Here is a 23,647-nt window from a genome sequence, read left to right as displayed (position 1 = left end):
ATTTATAAAGTACATTGGTCAAGTTAGATATTAATTCTAACAAGCCATAAGTTTATAGAAAGTCATTAATTTATATATCTTTACATCAGGTATTGTAAAAATAATTTTTTTGTATTTATTATTACAATATTTTATTATTATTTAATCCCTTGCGTTCCAGGTGTTATTATGCTATGTGCATACTGTAATACCAAATTTTCATTTACTGCTAAAAGACTCTTTAGAGCGTTATATAGGGCATAGTTATTGTGCACGCACGAGGAGAGCATAATAATTTGCAATGTGGAACATTTGGACTGAAAAAGGAAAACTTTGATGTTTTCAAGGGGTTTTTACGCTGCTTCACGTTGAAAATACTTGCCGGAGATCAAAAACAGTTCTTTTTATCTTTCTCCGATCTCGAAATACGATCTCAAATGTGCTCATTGTTTATCGTCAAAACAAACATAATTGAAGCTCCCTTAGGCCTGCCATCTACGGAGACAAAACTTTTTTGTTTGTTTTTCTGCCGGTAAGGTGTCACCTGAGGAGAAATAGAACTAACTCGTGCCTTGCAACCACTAGAAAATTTCATCATCTCCAGAATTATTATGATCCTTAATAAAGGATACGACTTTATGACATCCCCGTGGGTGTCACTGGTATTTTGCAACGGAGTATTTTATGACATCCACATGGATGTCATTGGTATTTGGTAACGGCGTATTTTATGACATCCCCTTGGATGTCACTGGTATTTTGCAACGGAGTATTTTATGACATCCCCATGGATGTCACTGGTATTTTGCAACGGAGTATTTTATGACATCCACATAGATATCACTGGTATTTTGCAACGGAGTATTTTATGACATCCCCATGGATGTCACTGGTATTTTGCAACGGAGTATTTTATGACATCCACATAGATGTCACTGGTATTTTGCAACGGAGTATTTTATGACATCCACATGGATGGCATTGGTATTTTGTAACGGAGTATTTTATGACATCCTCATGGATGTCACTGATATTTTGCAACGGAGTATTTTATGACATCCCCTTGGATGTCACTGGTATTTTGCAACGGAGTACTTTATGACATCCCCATGGATGTCACTGGTATTTTGCAACGGAGTATTTTATGACATCCCCTTGGATGTCATTGGTATTTTGTAACGGCGTATTTTATGACATCCCCTTGGATGTCACTGATATTTTGCAACGGAATATTTTATGACATCCACATGAATACTACTGGAACGCAAGAGGTTAAACTTATGTAATTGAACACCACATACAGAAAATATAGAAGGTTTATAAAAATATATTGTTTATTTGGTAATATTTGTATAAAATTTCTTAAAAACATTTTTATTACAACATTTTTTTGATAACTTTACATGCAAAATACAAGCAACAGTACTTTTATTTACAACTAACTGACTTATTTTTTTGACTTTTATTCCTTTTCACTTCTAAATGACAATACACAAACATATTTGTATCCTTGCACTATTAAATAATAATAATAAAAAACTTGATTGGTTACTAATACTTCATATTGTCACGACCATTAACAGAAGAACCAATCACAAAGTTTGAGAGTTGAGTTGGTATCAAGTTTAACGTCCCTCTTAGCAGCGAGGAAATACGAGACGGGACCTACTGATCAACGTGGATGAACTCCCGCCGGGAATCGAACCTGGTTTTCCCACGCTAAAGGCATGTACGCTAACCACTCAGCCAGAAAGGATCTCTACCAAATTTTTAGACGTTAATAATACAGAAGTTTTATTTAAAAGAAATGGCAATTTTCCTTCTTAATATCTTTGACCAACGAATGATTACAACTTTTATAAATATATTTAACACATGTGCTTCTTGTTAGTATGTAAAGTAACATTTTCTTGCTGTTTCGCCACAGCAGTCGTGGAACCAGAAGTAAGCCATTCTCCCACATTGTAGCGGATGAAGAGGCATTGGGGCGATTGCCCTACATAAAACTACACTTTTCTTCTAAGCTCGGTTCAGTTTGTGATACACATGCACCAGTTCCATCTAATACTACTTTAATAGAGTTTCCTAAAAATAGTACAACTATTGATGACGTTGTTGAAGGGCGCCGATTTCTCTGTAAATTTTGGGGGCCGGGGGGGGGGGGCAACAAATATACAAGGCATATATGAGTTTTTTTTTAAGACAAATTATGCATTCAAATTATGCATTATGCAATTATGTCAAATATTGTATATTCATAAATACAATGTGGGTCCCACATGAGCTTTGGGGACGCCCGGGCCCCCCGGCTTCAATGGAATCGGCCCCCTTGACGTTGTTAAGAGTTTAAACTGACATATGCCTACCATTTAATTACGCTGTAAACAGTGTTTTATATAATGTTCATGTGCTAAGTGCTTGAAGGGGGGATCAGTGTTTCCCTATTCCTTCAAATTATAGTTTGCGTACTATATATACATTCAGTCGTGCAGAAATAGCCTATACGCTTTTTAATAACCAGAAGTGAAAGAAACAAGTAGAGTCCGTTTTAGTACATTTTTTGATTTTTTTTTGTACACTACTTACTACACTATTTAGCATCATGTTAAAATTAATTATTATAGCATCGTATATAAAAGCTGCAATCCAAAATACAATAGAACATATGTATAATTTGAATTGAATTGATGCTATATTGAAAATAATACTCCACAGATATATATATATATATATATATATATATATATATATATATATATATATATATATATATATATATATATATATATATATATATAGGATTAATATTATGTCATTTTATTCTGTAAATGATGTAAACTTCCGTACTTTTTGCCAACATTCATCTTCTAGGTGCCCCTCGAAATGGCTCTTGTATGTCCACTAGTGTTCCAACTTACTTACAGGCAGAACACACATTTGTACAGTTGAAGTGAAAGTTTATCATTGCGCATGTTTAAATGAAACTTTTCTATTATTCCATTCAGTGTACACAGTATTTTATTGCAATGTTATTGACAAGTAATCTTGTAGATATCCATCATTATAGTATCTCACTCTAATATTATAATTTTAGAGTAAAATTAAAATATAGCTTCAATGATGAACTATTCTGCGCATAAATATCAACATCAGTAATCCAGCAACTAATCAGCTTGCTTCAGTTACACACGGCTTGGTCTATGGTTTAGAAGTAAGAAGGAACAGAGAATAATGTTACAAACGTCAGCAACTCAGCAACCAATCAGCGAGCTTTAGATCCACTGGCTTGGTCTATGGTATAGAAGTAAGAAGGAACAAAGAATAATGTTACAAACGTCAGCAACTCAGCAACCAATCAGCGTGCTTTAGATAAACTGGCTTGGTCTATGGTTTAGAAGTAAGAAGAAACAAAGAATAATGTTACAAACGTAAGCAATTCAGCAACCAATCAGCCTCATTTAGTTACACGTGGCTTTGTTTATGATTTAGAAGAAAAAAGGAACATACAATAATATATGTGTTTTACGAATATTTGCTAAATTGTAGAAGTGAATAGTAACTTTAAGAAATAGTTCACAGAGATACAAATTCAGTCATGTTAAAAATAATGTCCTTGTCTTGTTTATTATTCTTTGTATTAGGTTTTCAAATAATTGTTATATTTTTATATCGGGCTAGAAAATGAAGGCAGCTTTGGTTCGTACTTCTTCTCCACTAAGTACACAATGCCCACAACAAGGAGTATGACGACCAATATGATTCCTACAATAATTAGTATATTCACAATAACTGCAAAAGAAGAAAATAATAATGTTTAAACACACAGTTCTTTATTTAATTTGTAGACATGTATTAGGTAACAATAATTAAACCTTCGAAAACTTACTAACGAAACTTAATTTCTAGCTCAAGGAATATTTCTGTAAGAACATCCTCTGTACACAGATCGTTGTTGGTTTGAAGTTTAATACACTTTTCAGGACTGAACCCATATGAAACAACAGTTGCATGAACATCGAATGCAACTCGGGTCTCCCGCACTCACGGGGCGTATTGCCAACTATAAAACCATGAGGAAGCTCGTATCTTAATTCTAAACATTCGTTTTGTGCTATACCCTATCTACTTCTAATAGAATGTTCTTTTGTATCTTTAAAATTGAATCTTTATACCTCAGTTTTATTACACAAAGTTCTTCATTAATTGCACATTAATTATATTAAGTTCCATACAGAGATCCTGTATGCTTGCTTTTAAAGATTCGTATATTTTCCCACACTATAATGTTCACGCATCCCTTGTGCTCTATGTGGCTAGGTGGCCCTATACGTCTATGTCGGTGCTCTTATGTAGCTAACGCGTCCTTTCTGTGTTCATATTTCCAGGTTCGATACTTCATAATGGTGCTTGGGAGGGTTAGACACCGGAGTAGCGATTCGAATCCCTCACTTACTATATATTGGGTTCCGTCTTATACAAGGACATCAAAGTCCCAATCAATAAATATATGCCTATCTTATTTATATAAATATAAATACCGTATTTACGCGTGTATGCCGCGCCCTCGTGTAAGCGCGCACCCCAATTTCTGGAACGTTAAAATTGAACAAAAAAAAAAAAACTCGTGTAAGCAGCGCACATCAATTTAACAACAGCACGTAAAACCACACAAATCACAGACTTTCATGTATGGTAGCGTATATCGGTACTCACCAACGTAACACGGGGTACTTGAATGTTAATAGTACCTGCTTCACAGAATAACAAATCCTACTGGGCTTCAAATACCACTAGTACCATGAATTTACAAAAGGATGCCCGAGCGCCAAAAGTGGCCATAGTAAGAATTTCCAAGTACGCTGCAAGCTAGTCAATTGTCATCAGCTGCAATAGCCATACATTGATCCTTATTGAAAACTAGTGCATGGTGGAAGACTTGGCCAATAGATGGTAGTACATGTACGGTATTTTTGTGATTGGCCGATCATGTAGATGTAAGAGGAAAAATGAGCTTTTCTACTCTTGTAAAATTACTCACAATATTTCAGTATTAGGTTTATAAAAACTCCCCGTGATTTTAAATGCTTCGTGGCTCAGTCAATTCTACATTTCCTCGTGTATGTCGCGCACCCTGTTTTTTGACTTCGTTTATTTACAGAAAAGGTGCGCGGCATACACGGAAAAGAGAGGGCGTAACCCTCTAATGGCTGGGAGTGCAACATCTCTTCCTCAGAATTGATGCTCAAAAATGATGAATAAAGATTTATATTCTATACCTTTACTCCCTCACCTAAAAAAAAAAAAAAAAAAAAAAAAACGCATACACGGATAAATACGGTATATGCCTATACGTGCTTACGCTATACCTATGCGATTCAGACTTTGGTATCAGAAATAGATGCATTCATTATTTTCTCCTGTAGCCCATACGGCCATACGGTACAAATTTTTAATACAATGTGTGAATCCTGGTAGTTTCTAACACTTTTCTAGAAAGAGTACTTTGATCCCTTGAAGATAAAAAAACTCTGAACAGAACAATTTAAAATGAAAAATCAAATGCTACTTTGTAAATAAGTATTTTCAAAACATTATACTTTCAGAAATAAAAGAAGTATTTTGAATCTTACAGAACGAAATGAAGACATTGTTAAACCACATATAACTTTTGTTGTAAAGTATGACATCCTATCATAGACCCCACATGCAAAGCACGTAGACTCATGTCCAAAATTTTTGTCGCATGTCCATAAATATGTTGTTGTAGGAATATAATTTGATAACGAATTCGCCCGGTATTTCTTAAAATGTTAGTATGTGTATAATCGGGAAATGTATATTTGTGGTAAATTTCGTAGGAAAAGAATTACAAACACGAAAATTAGAATGAGTGAAACAAAATGTTACTAAATGGACCAGAAAGTTTTAGTTTCATTTTATTGTTCTTATTTACTGCTGTTTTGACATGAAGATTACCACATACATGTCTTTGCCGGTTATACACATACTAACATTATAAGAAATACCGGGCTAATTTGTTGTCAAATTATATTCTTACAACAACATATTTATAGATATGCGACAATAATTTTGGACATGAGTGTACATGAGGTCGCAAGTAGAGAATGCTAATGTAACACAGGTTAACAATGTTTTCTTAAATATACAATTGAATATTGAACAGAAAAGTGAATATCATCAAGAGAAAAGAAGTATTACTTGAAACCTTAGAACTGAAGGAATTTCGAATTTGGAATAAAAACCAATATGAAAGTTTTATTATATAATTGTTAAAAAGATAAATAAAATATTACACACAGTTGAAACAAAGAAAACAAACTTCCTAAAGACTGGTGGACAATTAAGCTTTATTTTGTGAAAGAAAAGATGATGGGGAAGAAGAAGACGAGAAAAAACTAGAAAATACTTATATACATTATACCGGAAAGACTCTAAATTTTCGGAAAGTTATCTGTCAGTGACAGCAAAACATTTAAGAATGTTATTATTGTTACTTAGAATTAGGAGAGCTCCTTCGTGGCTAAGCGGTTCGTAGGAGACGCTGGTTCGATTCTCCACGGGAGCTCATGTGGTTCGGACCAAAACTTAAGCTGTAGGCGCACGTCTCATATCACCTTGCTGCTGAAAGTGACTCTAAAGTGAAAATCAAATCAAATCAAATCAAATTAGCATTAGGAATTAGATTTCCGGGCTTTCGGCACCTATGGTCATGTTAGCTCATCACGAATAAGAGATGACGACCCTCGGTGAACACACAATGTATCAGTGTTTGGTAAATTAAGTAGTGAAAATTCAATGGGGGAGTAAGGAAGCGACCTGGGACTGTTATGGGAGGTATCATCCCGCCATTCGCCTTGCGTCAATGAGGAAAGCTAAAAAAAGCCTCACTTGGGATTGCTGGCCTAAAAAAAGCTTTTACACTTTTTCGATTCAGTGTCCACATAAGGAATCGAACACGAGATCGCTCGCACCAAAAGCGAGAGCATTAGCGACTACGCTACGCTAGACCACTAATTACTGTTATCTGTTATTATAATTATTTTTCTTAGTAAAAGTATCGGATAATATTTTATGACCTAGACATATTAGGGCTTATGTAGAGTCGTTCTGACGCGTGATGAGTGTCACAGTAAAGACGCTGACGTTGTAAGACAGAAAGTCAATGAAATAAAAGGACTTTTGTTTAGTAAGATCATTCAACCCATAGTTGCCAAGCAAAGGATTGGCACCTTTCCTAACGCTCAATAAATTTCCTCAAACTCACACTCATCCACCCTCAATATTATTCATGCTCTTACCCTCACTCACATTCACTCTCAATTGGCTCACTCACCTGCCCTCACACTAATCGCCCTCATACTCAAATATTGTTGACGCCCTCACCCTTATACTCACTCGCCCTCACACTCAAATATTAGTAATGCCCTCAACTCATCACCCTCAATTGACTCCTCATCACACTCACCTTTACTCGACCTCACCCCTCATCTACCAATATGAAGGTATAAGTGAGGGTGGAATTCTTGAGGGCAATATTGAGTGAGGGTGCCCATCTCTGTTGTCATACAAGTACACGTGTTTTATGTAAGCAGGATGTTGGAGGTATTGTAATGGATAAAGCTTGTTGCAACTCGAACTTATTTGAAAGTCTTCCCGCAAAGGCAATGTACCAACCGGAATAATATACATAACTTACGAACTCTAGAATCAGTAAGTGATAGTTTTAGTTCCGAGGCAAGAATCATTGACTTTTGTAGGATTTTCTGGTGGTTAGCACTCCTTTATAGTTTTGCGTCCCTGTCTGAAATGTAGATCTACAGTTTAATGTGGAAACGAACCTATCGTCATGTATTTAAATTTGAAGGCACTCCTACCGGAAATCGAACCCTAGACCCCTCGAAACAAAGGACCACGAATGGTACTGTAGGATTTTTAGTAAATGAGCTACTTTCATTTTATTACTCCGAACAAACCAGTCTTATGTAGTGTTGTTCACGGGACGAGATATATTTTTTTTTTAAATTTGAGACGAGACAAGAAACATGACAAGTCTCGACTCGCTTTCGAGACGAGAAATTTCCCGCGTGTCATGGGTAATAATAGATCACCCAAGTCTTAAATCTGAAACAATATTTTAGTATTACATGGTTCATAATATGAAAACTATAAATTAGTAAAGTGATTTATACGAACGCAATGAAGAACGTTCGTATCAATGATTATAGATAAGCAAGTCACTACACAATGTATTCTCATATTAAATATTGTTCTATCACACTTTTATGGACCTCTCGTGACGCCGAAGGGTTCTGATAACTTCTAGATGAAATCAAGATAAATGTTAGACCATAAGGTTTGTACATAGATTTAGCAAAAAAGGACGAAACTAAGTTTTCGACAATCGAGAGGAGAAGAAAATATTGGTTCGAGAAATGAGACGAGACGAGACCTCTACTAAGTTTACGAGATAAGACGAGAAAGTTTTATTTTACGTCTCATTGTCAAAACTTGTCTTATGGTTGATAAGAGCCTAGCGATTCTTTTAAAATTCACGGATTTCATTTGGATCTAGAATTTCTAATTGATGTCCCATTTTCATGCGATTTGTTGTAAATGATTAAGGAAGGATGGGAGATTTATTGAACTATGTTTACTGGTTTAAATTCATACCCGGTAATGTCGACCACACCTCACGAAAAACAGCAAATATTCGCCACTGTTTCTTACAATTGGAATTAGGTGCGGTGCGGTGCAAAAATTTGAATATTTTCTGTTAGATGGCAACTTCAGCACAATTAACAACAAACAGGAAACTGGGCCGTTGTATTCGAAAATGTTGTGCTGTACTCTTGTGTGCTATTGTATGATTGTGATCGAGATACAGTAAGAATGGTGTAATCTTTGGAGCAACGTGTGTTTATCGTTAAGAGCCTGCCTTACTAAAAATAATACAAAATTTACCATTTTTCTTTTGCTTGATTATTCATCAGTGAAAGGAGATAATGAAATGCAAGTCATCACAATCATAGATAATGCTATTCTACAACAGAAAATATGAACCTGAAGAATGTTCAGTGTTGCAATCCATAGAAATTACAGTGTTGCCAGAAAAACAATTTCCCTAAAATCTAAGTTAAGACAGTGAATAGAGGAATGAACTCAACCGCATTTGATTACGTATCGTGTTGTTTTGGTTTCTTGTGAACTACTTTTTAATTAACATTATTATTTAGTTTTAATAACTGTATGTTAAAACTATTTTGTTTATTACAAGCTAAATACAACTATTATTTAAAAATTAGTTCACAGGAAACCAAAAGAATATGATACGTAACCAAATGCAGTTGAGTATGCTCCTCTACTCGCTGCCTTAACTTAGATTTTAGGGAAATTGTTTTTCTGGCAACACTGTAATTTCTATGGATGGCAACACTGAACATTCTTCAGGTTCATATTTTCTGTTGTAGAATAGTATTATCTGTGATTGTGGTGACTTGCATTTCATTATCTTCTTTCACTGATGAATAAACAAGCAAAAGAAAAATGGTATATTTTGTATTATTTTTAGTGAGGCAGGCTCTTAACGAAATTTGTTGTTGGTACACAAAGGGCACTTAGAAAGAAATTTGCCTCACATTATGCCCCAGACAAGAACACAACATTGTCCCTAGTGAATAAGTTGAAAAAAAAAAAAAAAAAAAAAAAAACAGGATCGCTTTTGAGTGAGACAGGGAAGCATCGGACCCCGCAGGCGGGTGTTGTGGAAGATGTCAGTTATGAACACAGAGCGGTCCACGGAAATGTTTATTGAATTTGTTGAAAATTTGGGCGACATTGAAATCACACAGCACTATTATCGATAGGATGGAGCTACAAGCCATACATCACATGACAGCATGGCCCTGATTGAATTTTTTTTTTCAATAGGGTGATTTCAAACGGATTTTGGCCTCCGTGATCTCCGGACTTGTCTACATCTGACTTCTTTTTGTGAGGCTTCCTAAAGGGACGTGTGTACAGAAACCACCCTACATTCCTGGAAATGTTGAAGCAGAACATTACAACTGAAATTGTTAACATTAGTCAGAAATCATTACGTCTGACAACCCTTAACATGGAACGACGTGTTCGACTTTGTCTACATTTTCAGTATCTTCTCTAAAAGTTAGTTGATATGCGTCTTCTTCGTGCCATTAATAATGATGTAACGTAATAATGTTTATGTTTGTTAGTGTTACCACTAACAGTTAATTTGTATTCTCACTAACAGTTAATTTGCATTCTGCAATTTTGCTTCAAAAATAAAAAACCTCATTCCAATTGTAAAGAACACTGGTCAATATTTGCTGTTTGTCTTGAGGCGCGGCCGATATTACCCGTAATGAATTTAAACTAGTAAACATAGTCCTAAATCTTCTATCTCTCCCTGATCATTTGCCACAAACCACATGAAAATCGGACTTCAGTTAGAAATTCTAGACCTAAATGAAATCCGTGAGTTAAAAAAAATCACCCTGTAGAAGAGAGTATGTAGATTCTAAATTCGGAAAGCAAATTGTCCTAAAATGAATGAAACATAGTTAAAAGGTACGAAACATTAACATTAATGTCAACCAAAAATCAGTGAAAAACAAATAATATCTCCACTTATCTCCAAATCCAAAACAGAGAGATGGATACAATTCAGCTTAAATATACAAAAGTCTACGTAGATTCTATATTCCAAAGCAAATTGTCATAAAATGGATAGAATATAGTAAAGATTCGCGAAACTTTAACATTAATGTCAATGGAAAATCAATGAAAAAGAAATGAAGTCGTCCACACATCTCAAAAAACTATAATAAAGAAATGGCTAATTGAAGACTTATTGCAAAGACAATGAAAAGCTTGAAACGATGGGGAAAAATGGATAGAACGTTGTTATAAGTCAAGTTACTTGAGTAAAATCAATAATAATGATAAAGTATATGCATCGTCTACGATTTACCCAGCGCGCCCTACGCGGGCTATGTGCTTGATATATCTCATATCTGGATTTAGAATCTCCAGACTAGATTTAGCATGCAACGTGACTTTTGATCTGATCACGTGACACAGTCTGGTCTGGATAGGCCCTTTCTTTTTAACTCTAAATTATATATATATATATATATATATATATATAAATGCTTAATAATGTATAAAATACTTTTTTAAAAGAAATAAAATATGTTCCATACATTACCTTTGCCAGCACCTCCATGCGAATGCCCTCTTCCAGATGAGTACGCTGGGCCATAATAATAGTTCTTCACCTTAATTTTAGTTTTACTTTTAGATTTCCAAGGCTTTCCACCGGTCTTGTAAGATGACGACGTGTCGTACGAATGACCTTTCCCATACGACGATCCACTATCATACACTGGTAATCCGCCACTTGGTACTTTGTATCCATAGTCGCTGCCGCCACTTGGTACTTTCCACCCAATGTCACTGCCTTTGCTTTGAGAGCCACCACTACTGGGTACTTTCCACCCAATGTCACTGTTCTTGCTTTGAGAACCACCACTACTGGGTACTTTCCACCCAATGTCACTACTCCCACCACTGTACGAACCACCACCTCTGCTTGAGCTGGAACTACTTCCACTTTTGCTCTTGCTTCCACTGCTACTTCCCCCTTTACTACGGGCCTCAATCAGTACTAAAAGAAAATAAACTAAAATAAGAATCTTCTAATTGGATATACAATACCTCAAGAGTGACAAGTGTGGTACATGAGACTTAAAAATTTACGATTACCCTCAGTTTTGCTTGATAGTATATTTTGTTTTACGTATTAAAAAGGTAACTTAGCAATTCCGAGAAAGGACTGTAGCAATGCCATGATTGGAATCTTTCCAATGGATTACTCAGTTAATGCGGTATAGTGAAACCTTAAGAAAGCGCGGAATTATTCATTCAAGAATACAATTCACTCTCCCAAGACGTGTAGTACAAACAGAACAAGAGATCTGTTGTTTAGGTTAATGTTTTTCAGTCGCTGTACAGAAGCATTCGTTCTCTTGTAACGTAGGAATGAGTAATGATCCATCCTAGGACACATTTTACTAACGAAAGACTATGGATCTCCCTCATAGCCAAATGGCTTGCGTACGTGGCTTGGTCTCATTTCTGAGCGAGAGGTCATTTGGTTCGTGTCCCATATTAAATTATAGAGTCAGTGCCGGAAACCTAGATACATTAAACTTAAATCGAACGATAACATTAAACTATTGGTGTATTATCTCATCAGAAGAATATGAGTTGTATAAGAAGTAATGACATAGATAGAGAAGATTGCAGGTAGAAAAAAAAATGCAGAAATAACTCTAATATGAAATTTCTGTGTTTGGAATTAACGTCAGAAATATACAAATACAGTTCTTATTTTATATATCAGTTAACTACCTACAGCGTTGCTAGACGTATGGTCTTGATCGTACAGATACGGTAATTTGTTGTTCTTGTAAGGCATACAGTCCAACGCCTGGACCGTACGCATTACGAACGGTCTTATTGAAATTTTGTGAAAAAAATAATAATCGTGCAGTGAAGTAAATGTAATGAAACTGAATAACAGAAATAAACGTTTTTGTTCTATAATGAGTGCATAAGTTTTAACTAGTCAGTATACAAAATATTGGATACGTATGTGACAGTTTTACAGCATCCTCAAAAAAACTTAAACTGCATAACAAATTATCTTTTGTTCAGTTCGAAACAAAGCATTGAATAGAAAATGATAACGTTTCGATGGTAGATATTAAGTTCAGTTTTAATAATTGACTATTCGGCGAGATTTTCTTTTTGATATTTGGTCATGTGTGAACTAACATTAATATTACATTTTACAATAATTGTCATAATGTCTTACTGTATCATATTCTCTTACTTTATCGTGTATAAGTTTAAAACAAAAGGATAAACATGTTTTGACACAGTAGAAAAAGTGTGTATGTTTAAAACTTAAAACTCTTCCATAAGAAATTTTATTGTATGGTTCTACGTAGGATAATGGTTCATCTTTTATCTTACGTACAGTTTTCACGCTTTGTGAGTCTAGCACGCTTTTCAACTATCTCATCCAACTATCAATAATAATGATATGTTACGTACGAGTTCTGATTACTGATAGATTTTTATAAGGAATGTTCGAAACAAGATATTTTCAAACAATAAATCAGTTTTCAGACATATTGCACTTAAAGATTCACAGATCATTAAAAATCGAAGACGTATATTTTCCATGTACTAACAATTTTTTTAATAGAACTCTAGAAGAGAGTTTAAAGAGATTATTTTTAAATCTTGCTTAATGAACTTACCTTGAAATTATAGTTAAATGTAAATATCCAAAAATTAAGATATGTGTTTTGGAATATTGGAAATAAATATTTACAAATGTAGATAAGAACTTCTATAGACACTTGAGTTGGAAACCCTTTCGAAAAGCAATTGAACATTTAGAAAAAGAAGTACATGGAAGAAAGCAAATATACACACAGTCGCTGAAATCAGAGGACACCAAGAGGTTTGGCCCGCAAAACGATTTCCAAATATAAGGTAACACATCGACGCTTAGCGAATATTTTGAGCTTCATAAATCAAATTCTGACCTTCTTAGTTCAAGCATATTCTTAACTTCGTCGTGATTCTATTCTATGCCCCCCACTGGAATTAGAATCTACGCAATCATTCAAAGGTTGTATGTATTAATTCAAAGGTTCACCTAGCTGTATGTACACATGACAATGAACAAAAATATCAGTGTAACTACAGCCTGATTCGTCTTAGTTTAAACTGAATATCGTATTATGCTATTAATATAAAGAAAATCGTAGACTCACAGCAAAATAGTTATTGTATCAACACTGTTCTTTGGAAAGTCATAGTTTAAAGTTTATTCTCTTTAACGTAAAACAAGCTTTCCAGGGGTGCTATGTATTGGGGCTGATAACGTATGAACAGGGAAAATTGGGAAAATGTCGGGAAAATTCCCTAAAGAAATCCCTCCCATCAACTTTGAACCTATCTGGAGTGGCCCCGGGTAAAAGTACACAATCCAAATGTATCTCGAAAAAAATTATAGAGGATAAGAAATGTGTGTACCAAGTGTTGTATTGCTAGACAGAATAAGTATGAGAGGAAGTCGTGTATTGGTATACAAGCTTTTCCTTCATATCTATTCCGGTAGTGTGCTTTTACCCGGGGCCACTCCAAATAGGTTCAAAGTTGATGATAGGGATTTCTTTAGGTAATTTTCCCAACATTCTCATAATTTTCCCTCTTCATGTACGTTAGAGGCCCCAATACATAGCACTTATGGAAAGCTTGCTTCATGCTGAAGAAAATGAACTATAAAACGTGACTTTCCAATAAACATTGTTAATGCAATAGCTATTTTACTGAGAGTTTACGATTTTCTTTATACTAACAGGGTCAATGAGCCCTAGGGGCTTACTCCGTTGTCCATGGCACTTATTTTTTTATGCACGAATATATCTTTGTTGTGTTTATCGAATGGACTAGGTTTGATTAGGAGGTCCCTTTGAAAGGTTCATGTCTTTTCCTAGTTAGCACAAAAATATCATGTCACCAGTAGCATCGCTGTTCGATTAACCCATCAGCGTTGAGAACAATTACTCACATAGTAGGTTCCATTGTAGAAGAGTGGAGAATGTGCACTGGTATATTCACACCAGTTTGCAAGTTTTCCAAGAATAATGAAATTAGTTCTTAACCGTCAATATTTTTAAGGCATTGTTTTATGAGACCATAGACACAAGTCTCCATTGTATTGGCATTATTACTCATATTGGAATGTTAGTAAACTGAGTAATATGGACGATTTCTTCTCCCTACATTTGGTGGTCAAATCGGAAGGGTGTCTAGGTGAGTGATTTTGTGTCTTATCCTTGTGAATGCGCTTATTTGTATTGTTCTGTCAGTACAAACATGGAATATGTAGGCAGGAAAAGAGATTTATAATAGAAATAAGAGTCACTCATTTTTTTTTTTTTTTTTTTTTTTGTCAACAACTAAACCCTTGTAGGAAAAGTGTAGTAGAAAAAAGTCGCTATTTCCTTATACTTCTAGATTCACATTTAACCACTGTTACATATTCAAATACTCGTCTGATTTCATATAGCTAGATACTTTCTTTTGTCAGCCATCTGTTTGTCTTTTGTCAGGCGCAAATCTGTTTTGAACGTTTGGGGAGGGGGCGGCTAAGACCGTTCCCATTTATGAAGTTGAAACACAATGCTGTGGAGAATCAGAAGGGCAGAGTTGTTTTCAATATTGGGAGGTGGGCGATTTAAGGCTTATTCTGGAGGGGGGAAGGAGATGAGACTCATATTACGGTAAATGAGTCTGATTTCTGAGGTGAACCTGAGGTCGCGGTTGCTCAGTGGTAGAGCGTTCACCTCTGGTGTGTGGAGTCCCAGGTTCTATCCCAGCTCCCACGAAGTGAACTTTGTGGTGGACAAACACCGTGTGCGTGGGTTTTCTCGGGGTTTTCCGGCTTCCTTCCACTTTCTTCATTCCATCATTTCATTAATTTATCTTTATCGCCGTCTCCTTCAGCCTAACCGGCATAACCGTAGGACGTAAAACTTAAGATTTCATTTTTTTCTGAGGTGAACCTGTTGTATATTATACAGCAAGGGACATCAATTTAATCTCACTTTCCTTTGTGGTAGTCGGGCACAAATTATCATATTTCTCCCCCCCCCAAAAAAAAACACCTTTCACGTCGGATTATTTGGGGGAACAGTCCTCTTAGTTCGAACATTGGAGGGGACATGTCCCTTCCATTCTCCGCGGGATTTGCGCTAATCCTTGTCACATAGTAAGCTGCGCTTATACAATATTCGATAATAATCGACCTTTCGTTCCTTTAGTCTCTGGTTAGAAGTGATATACTCCAGCCTAAATATCGGACGTAGATGGGCGGTTTTATTAATACAAGCTGGAGACATGAACTCTCCGAGCCATCTTGCTTTTGACGTTTGGTTTTCTTGACAGCCACATATCCGTCGTTTGGCTCATTTGCTTGAGCTTTTTATGGACAGTGTGTTTTGCATCGGCTTCAAACAGATGACTATGGCATAAACGTGACTTTTCTCTACGGTAAGGTCGGATGCATATTGACGAGAGTAAGCTCAGGCGATCGAAGGCAGGGGAGGCAGACTAGGATGTGGAGTGAGAGGTTTGACAGCTTAGACTTGGGCTTCAGTCACAACGTTGGGGAGGATTTTGCCTACAACGTGCTCCGGCAGCATATTAACCAGAGGAAGCTCACCCAATCCAACGCAGAGGAGACAGGGTAGGATGCAGAATGAGAGGATTGGCAATATTGACTTTGTGCTTCAGTCACAACGTTTGGAAGGACTTTGTCTATCACGTGCTCCGGCCAGATAACCAGAGGAAGCTGAGCCAATCCAAGGCAGAGGAGGAAGGATAGGGTGAGAAGCCTGACTGCATTGACTGTGTTTCAGTCACAACGTAAATAGGCCTTTGCCTACTATAGGCTCAAGTAAATATGCGATAAGTAGTTTCGTTACATTGTTCACAGTATTCATTCTCGAGTTGGTTGTCCTGTTCTTTGGTCAGTATATGGCCGACCCACAACTATTGTCTTCGTGCTGTTTCTTAACATTGTTAAGGTGTATCTTGTCTAGGATAGGACCATGATATTATCTTTTGTCCAATTTGGGGTAGTGCACTGATGCATACAATTCATTTCTGGTACTGCTAGAGAAAGGTATAGGCCAATAAGAAAGTGAGTTTTTCCTTTACAATCTAATGCCTACAGATAATAGTAACGATCTGAACATCATCACATGTACCTGTCAAGGGAACCCATCAAGGGGACCAAGGTGGGGCGCTCGCCCCCCCCCCCTAAGAGGAAATTGTACTTGGAAATATCGAAAACCCAACAGAATTTTTACATTAGTTACAGCAAAATTTGAAACTATATTTGAAACGTCGCTTATCCTTGCCCCCATTGGAAACCTCAACATGGGCGCCCTTGGTACCCGTAACATTTTTCTCAAAGATTAATAATGAAGTTAGTCTTATGTAATTTACAAATCGAAGGTGGAATATGAGTATGACAGATGTAATAACAGCAGAAAAAAACCAAAGCAAATATGTAATATCCGTACAAATTTCATATTGTTTTTACCGTAATCTACTTATTGAAATATATTTGTATGTAATGACAAATAAGATTGATATTTTAGTGTCTCATTAATATATTTAGAAAATAGCAATCAAATAGTTTATTTTTTAAAAATCTGTCTTACCGCTGCAGGCAATAAGTGTAAAACAGAAGATTGTTGGAATGGACATCTTGAACTTCTTGTATAGGCTATTTTATCCCTCATCTTAAGGCATATGTGTCTCATTATTTGCACCTGGAAGTTGTAAAAAATAATATTAAATTAAGAAACGTGTCGAGTAAATACGAGGGTAATCTCAAAAGTAATGTCTTATTTTTTGTTTAGAAATAGAGAGAAAGCTTATTTTCAATAATGTTTACATTATTTAAATGTCTGTACATTTAGCTATTCTTTTATATAATTGTTATTTCGGTCCAGGCATTTTCGTAGGCGCTGTGGCATTTTTTGTATTCCCATGCCATACCAGCTCGCCACTATGTGATTGAGGAAGTGTTGGTCTTCAAATTACTGAATTTCGTGTTTCAAATTACCGTATATTACAAAAAGATTATTGTATATTTGTTGTGCACTTGATAATTGTAAAAACAAATATAATTACTAAGGCCTGTGACAAACATCTTGGCATTTCAGCTAAACAAATAAATCGAAAGCTCTGGCGCGACGTTGTCATGTGGTAAAGGGATGTGGCTATGGCTTTGCAGACAAACTACAGCGCGATCAGGTGACAGGAGATAGACGTGGATGTGTACAAAACAAACGTGACAATACCGCTGCCATCACATTTGCTAGCAGCATTTAAAGGGAACTTGAAGCGCTGCCTTCAAATGCCAAGATGTTTTTCACGCCGTTTAATAATAAAAATAAGACACAATGAACTAATAAACGTATCTAATAATCTTCGAACTAAGTTATAAATCGGCGTCACTGTCCACACCATTCTTTTTTTTTATCTTTAATAACACTATAGTGAACAACGATATTTCTACCATGTCTAAATGCAATTCAACTTAAAGAATGGGTGCTGGGTTGCCATTTACCAACTCTCAAATCATTATTGACTTCTTTAAGCGGGAATGAGTGTTAAAACATTTGAGTTGAGTTTTATAGTTACTTAATACACATCTACAATTTATTTGCATATTGAAAAACTGTAAAAAAAGTGTGCGTTCTAAAATTATCGTATATTCACCTATTATCGCAAGGGCATTATCGTATATAGCATTAAGCCACAAATTATTTTGTATCACGACAAAATATCCTATGGTTAACAATCCTGACACGAACTTCGCTCTTTACGGAGTGCCAAACCGGGAAATCCATTACAAACAGTTATGAGCGTCTGAGCGTGGTGCACGCAGACTTGGTTGGGAATGAAGGAAACTACGAGTACAAAAACAATAATTCCGTTCGTCCCCAACCCTTTGCAAATTTTATTCTTGAGATTACCATCGTAACATTTATTTTGTTTGTCATTATTAAAAATGCACACAGTAAGAAAATAACATAATGAGAACTCTACAATAAGGGCAGGTTAACAGTACTAAGAAACAATGTAAACTGTTTCATCTTTCGGAAAAAAACAATAACGAAATCATTTTTTCTTAATTCACAATTTGCGACCAAAATATTCAGAATTTACCATATAACGTATTACACATGTATCAATACTATCAGAAAGTCAAAAACGAAAATTACAAGTTTCATGAAGTGGTACAGTTCGCGGATTAGAAACCGTTACAAAATTTCAAACTCCAAATTAGTAACAAACTCTTGCCCTATTTGCTTATGCATTTAGAAACACATTCTCGATCGATTATTCAATCCAACGCACCCCCTCCTCCACCTCTCCTTCTCTAAAGCAGTGTGTGGCATATAGCACACTTTCTATTCAGACGAAAGGAAAAAAAAAAAAAAAAAAAAGAAAAACAGGAACGGGATTCACAAGGTTTATAGCTCTAAAACAGTCTCTTTCATTCGTTTGCTCTGAAATGCCTTTTTACAGCCTGAATTTAAACAATTGTCACAAAATTTTCCCGTAGCTTCATGAACACCTTTATTTGCATTCTTTCCCTTATTCAAAGATATGCAAGTTAGGAAGTTGCTCGTTGTGAAATCTATGGAAATTTTCAATCGGTGTAGTAGGTTTTGTGCTTCCCAAAGTCTGTAATGTGCGCAGAGCTCTACAAACTACTCACAGACATGAGTCATTTAATGGTTAATTTCGTTTTGTTTCCCAGGAATTCCAAGCAAATCCCAGGGGCGAATTTTGGGTAAAACTGGAGGGTGTAATTCCCCATCCCTTGATTTGATAAATTGTTTGATCAAGTGTATAGTAATACATTAATTAAAAATGTGACTCTTGCATCGGCGGAGAATCTCCACTTTCTCCTCCCACACAGGGCAACACCAAAAATGACGCTGCTTTTAACAACATACCTATAGAGTTACGATAGTACATTACTAGAGCTTACATTTGGTTTCAAGAGTTGAAGGATTCATCCCGAGCCACATCCGATGGCACTGATATCGGACTGGGACTCTCTCTGTATATATATATATATATATTCAAATATGGAGACAGAGATGGAAGGGTTACATGTGCAAGTCTACAATTGGAAAAAAATGATCGGACAGCGTCCGTATTATGACGAAAATTGTGATTTTGTGAAACAGAAGAAGGAAAGGTTCCGAACTGCGAGGATCACATTAGGAGTAGATAGGGAATGGGGATTCTGCAGACAAATTTATTATTAGCCCATTTTAACTATATGTCACACTATCATCTCTGATAACTTCTAATCTATCCCTAATAATTTCTAGCGCACTCCCTATCCAAATAACTTCTATTACATACCAAATAACTTTCTATCTTACTCATAATAACTTCTAACACATTCTATCACTAAATTTAGTTACAAAAAATCACTAAATCTGGTTATAACCGGTTTTGACTTCAAAAAATCACTAAATCTGGTTATAACCGGTTTTGACTTCAAAAATCCCTAAATTTGGTTACAAAAAATCACTAAATCTGGTTACAAAAATGAAAAATCACTAAATTTGATTACAAAAAATGAAAAAAATCAATAAATCTGGTAACAAAAAATCACTAAATCTAGTTACAAAAATAAAAAATCACTAAATCTAGTTACAAAAATGAAAAAATCACTAAATCTAGTTACAAAAGTAAAAAATCACTAAATCTAGTTACATAAAAATTAATTAAATTTTACTTAAAACTAAACCACACATAATTACTCACTTAGGAGTTTGTTATTAATTTGGGCTTAAAATTTTTCTAAGCTGCAAACTGTACCGTAGTTTATTGATGCTTCCTATTAAATACCTTCCGTCTGCTTGGGATTACTTGTTAACAATTATAACGAACAAAAATTTCCTTCTTAGGCATAAAGTAGCAGAATTATTTCAAAAAGTGATAATTAGTGTAGGCATACAAGTAATTTATAAAACTTAGCCTAAGACACATTTCTGATATTTTAATACTTACTGACGTTAAATATAGCGTAATGAATTATTGTTTTATTAGCATAGTTGAATTTTTGATTACAGAAAGGACTCGGGAGACATTTTTCTAAAAAAAAATTTAATGGTCACCAATTCTTTTGGAGCATACGGAAGTTTCTTTATAGAAAGATCTTCGGTGTGCAAAGGTGTCGTCATGGTTGGATGTAGGGGCACTATTGAGCTGTAGATTCGATTGAGCGCAAGAAACGTCTACAGTCATGAATTTAAAGTTTCTTCACTAATATTTCTAGCCTAAAAAAGGAAAGTTCAATCTCACCAATTTGAAACGCTTATGAGATTAGTCTATCGTTGGCAAACATTGTAAATTCCCGTCTCCCCTGAGGATACGCACTTTAATTAAACTGATGTAGTAGAAACCTGACTTAAATCTATGTTAAAGAAAGTAAAGCGTTTCAAACGATTCAGTCGTTCTCCCATTATGGTGAGACAGATCATCTCCATATGAGAGAAAGAGTATTTGAGAATGTGAGGGAAGTATAGGGATTGCCTCCTTTATCCCTTTAGAAGCTTGATTTTTGCAAGTGCTGGTACACGAATTCATTTTTTTTTTAAAGTAGGAGAGTATATTCTACACTTGTGGAATACATTTCGAACCCCTACGCCATTTGAATACACACTTTAGAACAAGTTCTTATTATAAAGCAAAAACATATCAGTCTGTGAGCGATTGTAATATGCAAACAACAAAACATTTAAAAGTTATGTTTTGTATAAACATCTATTCAACACCATCTTGATATTCTTAAATTTTATGATGAACGCAAGACGCCTAAGTCTGTCAGCCACTCTAAGTCCAATAGTTCTCAGTCAGGCTAATAGTTGCCGCTAATTGTGCTGTTTCTTAGATGTCACTAGCATGCAGGCAATTTGGACAAGACTTGGGGGGGGGGGGCAGAGGAGGAGCAACTAGTGACGATAGAAACTCGCTGACTGAAACGATTTTCACTTCAATTTAAGCGGTTCAGTGGTGTGGATTTCTATAGCGTACAAACATAGAGACATAATTTTACTTTATAACTTATTGCACTAAAAGCTCTAATTAAAAATTATTTACCTGAGTGTCCGAGGTGTCACATATTTGTAAATTCTCCAATCGTCGCTCACCTCTTCCATTTTTCATTCGAAATATCAACGCAATTCTTCTGCCTGCTGAGCTCCAGACTCCATAACAACAACAACTAGAATCGCGTGACTTTCAAGGACTACACACAGCGTAGAAAATCGATACTTGCGTTTACGCGATAAGAAACATGTAGTTCAAACGACGGTGACATTTTCCTTCATGGATTTCTTTTTCTTCTTTCTCTTTAGCCATTCTATTGATTTTGGATTATCTGAATATGTGGGCGCCTTATTTATTTTCCCACTTCATCGAACGGATGTAAGTTAATAGTAAATTGGCGACCAGGAGATTCTATGTTGAAACCTGAAACAGGTTTTCCTGTCAGTATATCATTTTGCAGTGGCGTCTCATGACATAATTTTTTGGTTGTATAATATAACTTCTATGGTCGGTTAGTACTTCAAATATTCTTAACAGACAGAACGACCTATTCATAACAAATGCTTTATTTTATTAGTATACAGGGTGAACCTGAAAGATGTGCACAAACTCCGGGAGGTGATTCGTGACATCAGAAGAAGACGAAAGGTTCTCTTGCATGTTGCCGAATTCCGTGTTGTGTACGAATGACAGGGATGCCAACTTGGAATTGACGATCAAATCCTTACAATTGGAAAGGAACAGGAAGATATATACACAAACTGTGGGGAATTATTCGTAACATCAAAACTAATTAAATGTGATTATGAACATCAGCAAAATAGTAGACCCCCCTACATTAGGAAGTTGCGCAGACGGAGATAGTTTGCCCACAAGTTTTTTTTTTCAATTCCAATTGTTAGATTCGATTGTATATTCCAAGTTGGCACCTCTGTCACTCGTACACGACGCAATATTCGACAACATGCAAGACGACTTTTTTAAAAATCTTCTTTTGATGTCAAGAATTACCTCCCGGGGTTTTTGCACTTATTCAGGTTCACCCTGTATAAAATAAATTTTCATGTCCTGGGTAGTAAACTTGTCTGTAAGTTTTCTGAAGTCTAAAATTAAATTTAAAAAATATATTTCAGTTTATTGTCCCACGCTTATGCCCTGTAGGCTAAGGGAGTCGATGTTTAAGGCACGTGAATGATGATGGAAGAATTGGTGAAATAAGGAAGTGGAAGGAAACGGGAGCACCCCGAGAAAATCCACGGACATTATGTTGTCCACCACGAACTTACTTGGCCGGGGATCGAACTAAGGACTCCAATGATTAGAAGTAAACACTCTACTACTGATTTTTGAATCTAGTATATTGTTTAATATGCCTATGTGTTTTTCTGTTGATCTTATAACCATGCACTGAAACGATTCTGAGTTATTACATTCTTTTATTTTGTTTTACACTCTTTAACGGTAAAATCATAATTATACGAGGTGTGACACAAAGAAACGAGAGTAAGTGTGAAGCTTGAAAGCAGAGTGGAGTTGGCAACAACTGTTTTAGTGACGTAATTCCATACACCTACTCTATCCATGCGGCCAGTTTCAACTTAATCGATCATGCCAGTTGGGAGTACTGCGTCGTTGAGTGAACACGTGCAACTGCAGGCATTCTGGCGGAAAAATGTCTACTGTAAAAACCGAACAGCTAATCAATATAAAGTTTCTTGTGAAACTTAAGAAATCAGCGACGGACACTTCTCAAATGTTAATCGAGGCTTATGGAGATGAAACTTGGTCTCGTGCACGTGTGTTTGAATGGTATAAGCAATTTTCAGGGGGGGGGGAAGGAACAGTGTGGAAGATGATGAACGTGCTGGTCGCCCAAGGTTAGCGATTA

General features: G+C 35.8%; 1 protein-coding gene across 1 annotated transcript; it reads right to left on the bottom strand.

Moving 5' to 3' along the window:
• Window positions 1-2,784: 2,784 nt before the first annotated feature.
• LOC145666048 (uncharacterized) lies at window positions 2,785-21,940 on the bottom strand. The gene is made up of 4 exons (XM_081733148.1): window positions 21,811-21,940; window positions 17,334-17,444; window positions 11,228-11,686; window positions 2,785-3,768 (listed from the first exon to the last, which is right to left on the bottom strand). The coding sequence occupies exons 2-4, from the start codon at window positions 17,377-17,379 to the stop codon at window positions 3,644-3,646; spliced, it is 630 nt and encodes a 209-aa protein (XP_081589274.1). The 5' UTR covers window positions 17,380-17,444; window positions 21,811-21,940; the 3' UTR covers window positions 2,785-3,643.
• Between the last annotated feature and the right edge of the window lie 1,707 nt (window positions 21,941-23,647).

The sequence above is a fragment of the Thermobia domestica genome, chromosome 1, assembly GCF_964235325.1.
Source record: "Thermobia domestica chromosome 1, izTheDome1.hap1.1, whole genome shotgun sequence".
Classification (NCBI taxonomy): Eukaryota; Metazoa; Arthropoda; class Insecta; order Zygentoma; family Lepismatidae; genus Thermobia; species Thermobia domestica.
The sequence above is the reverse complement of the archived record's forward strand: the minus strand, read 5'-3'. Positions and strand labels throughout refer to the sequence as shown.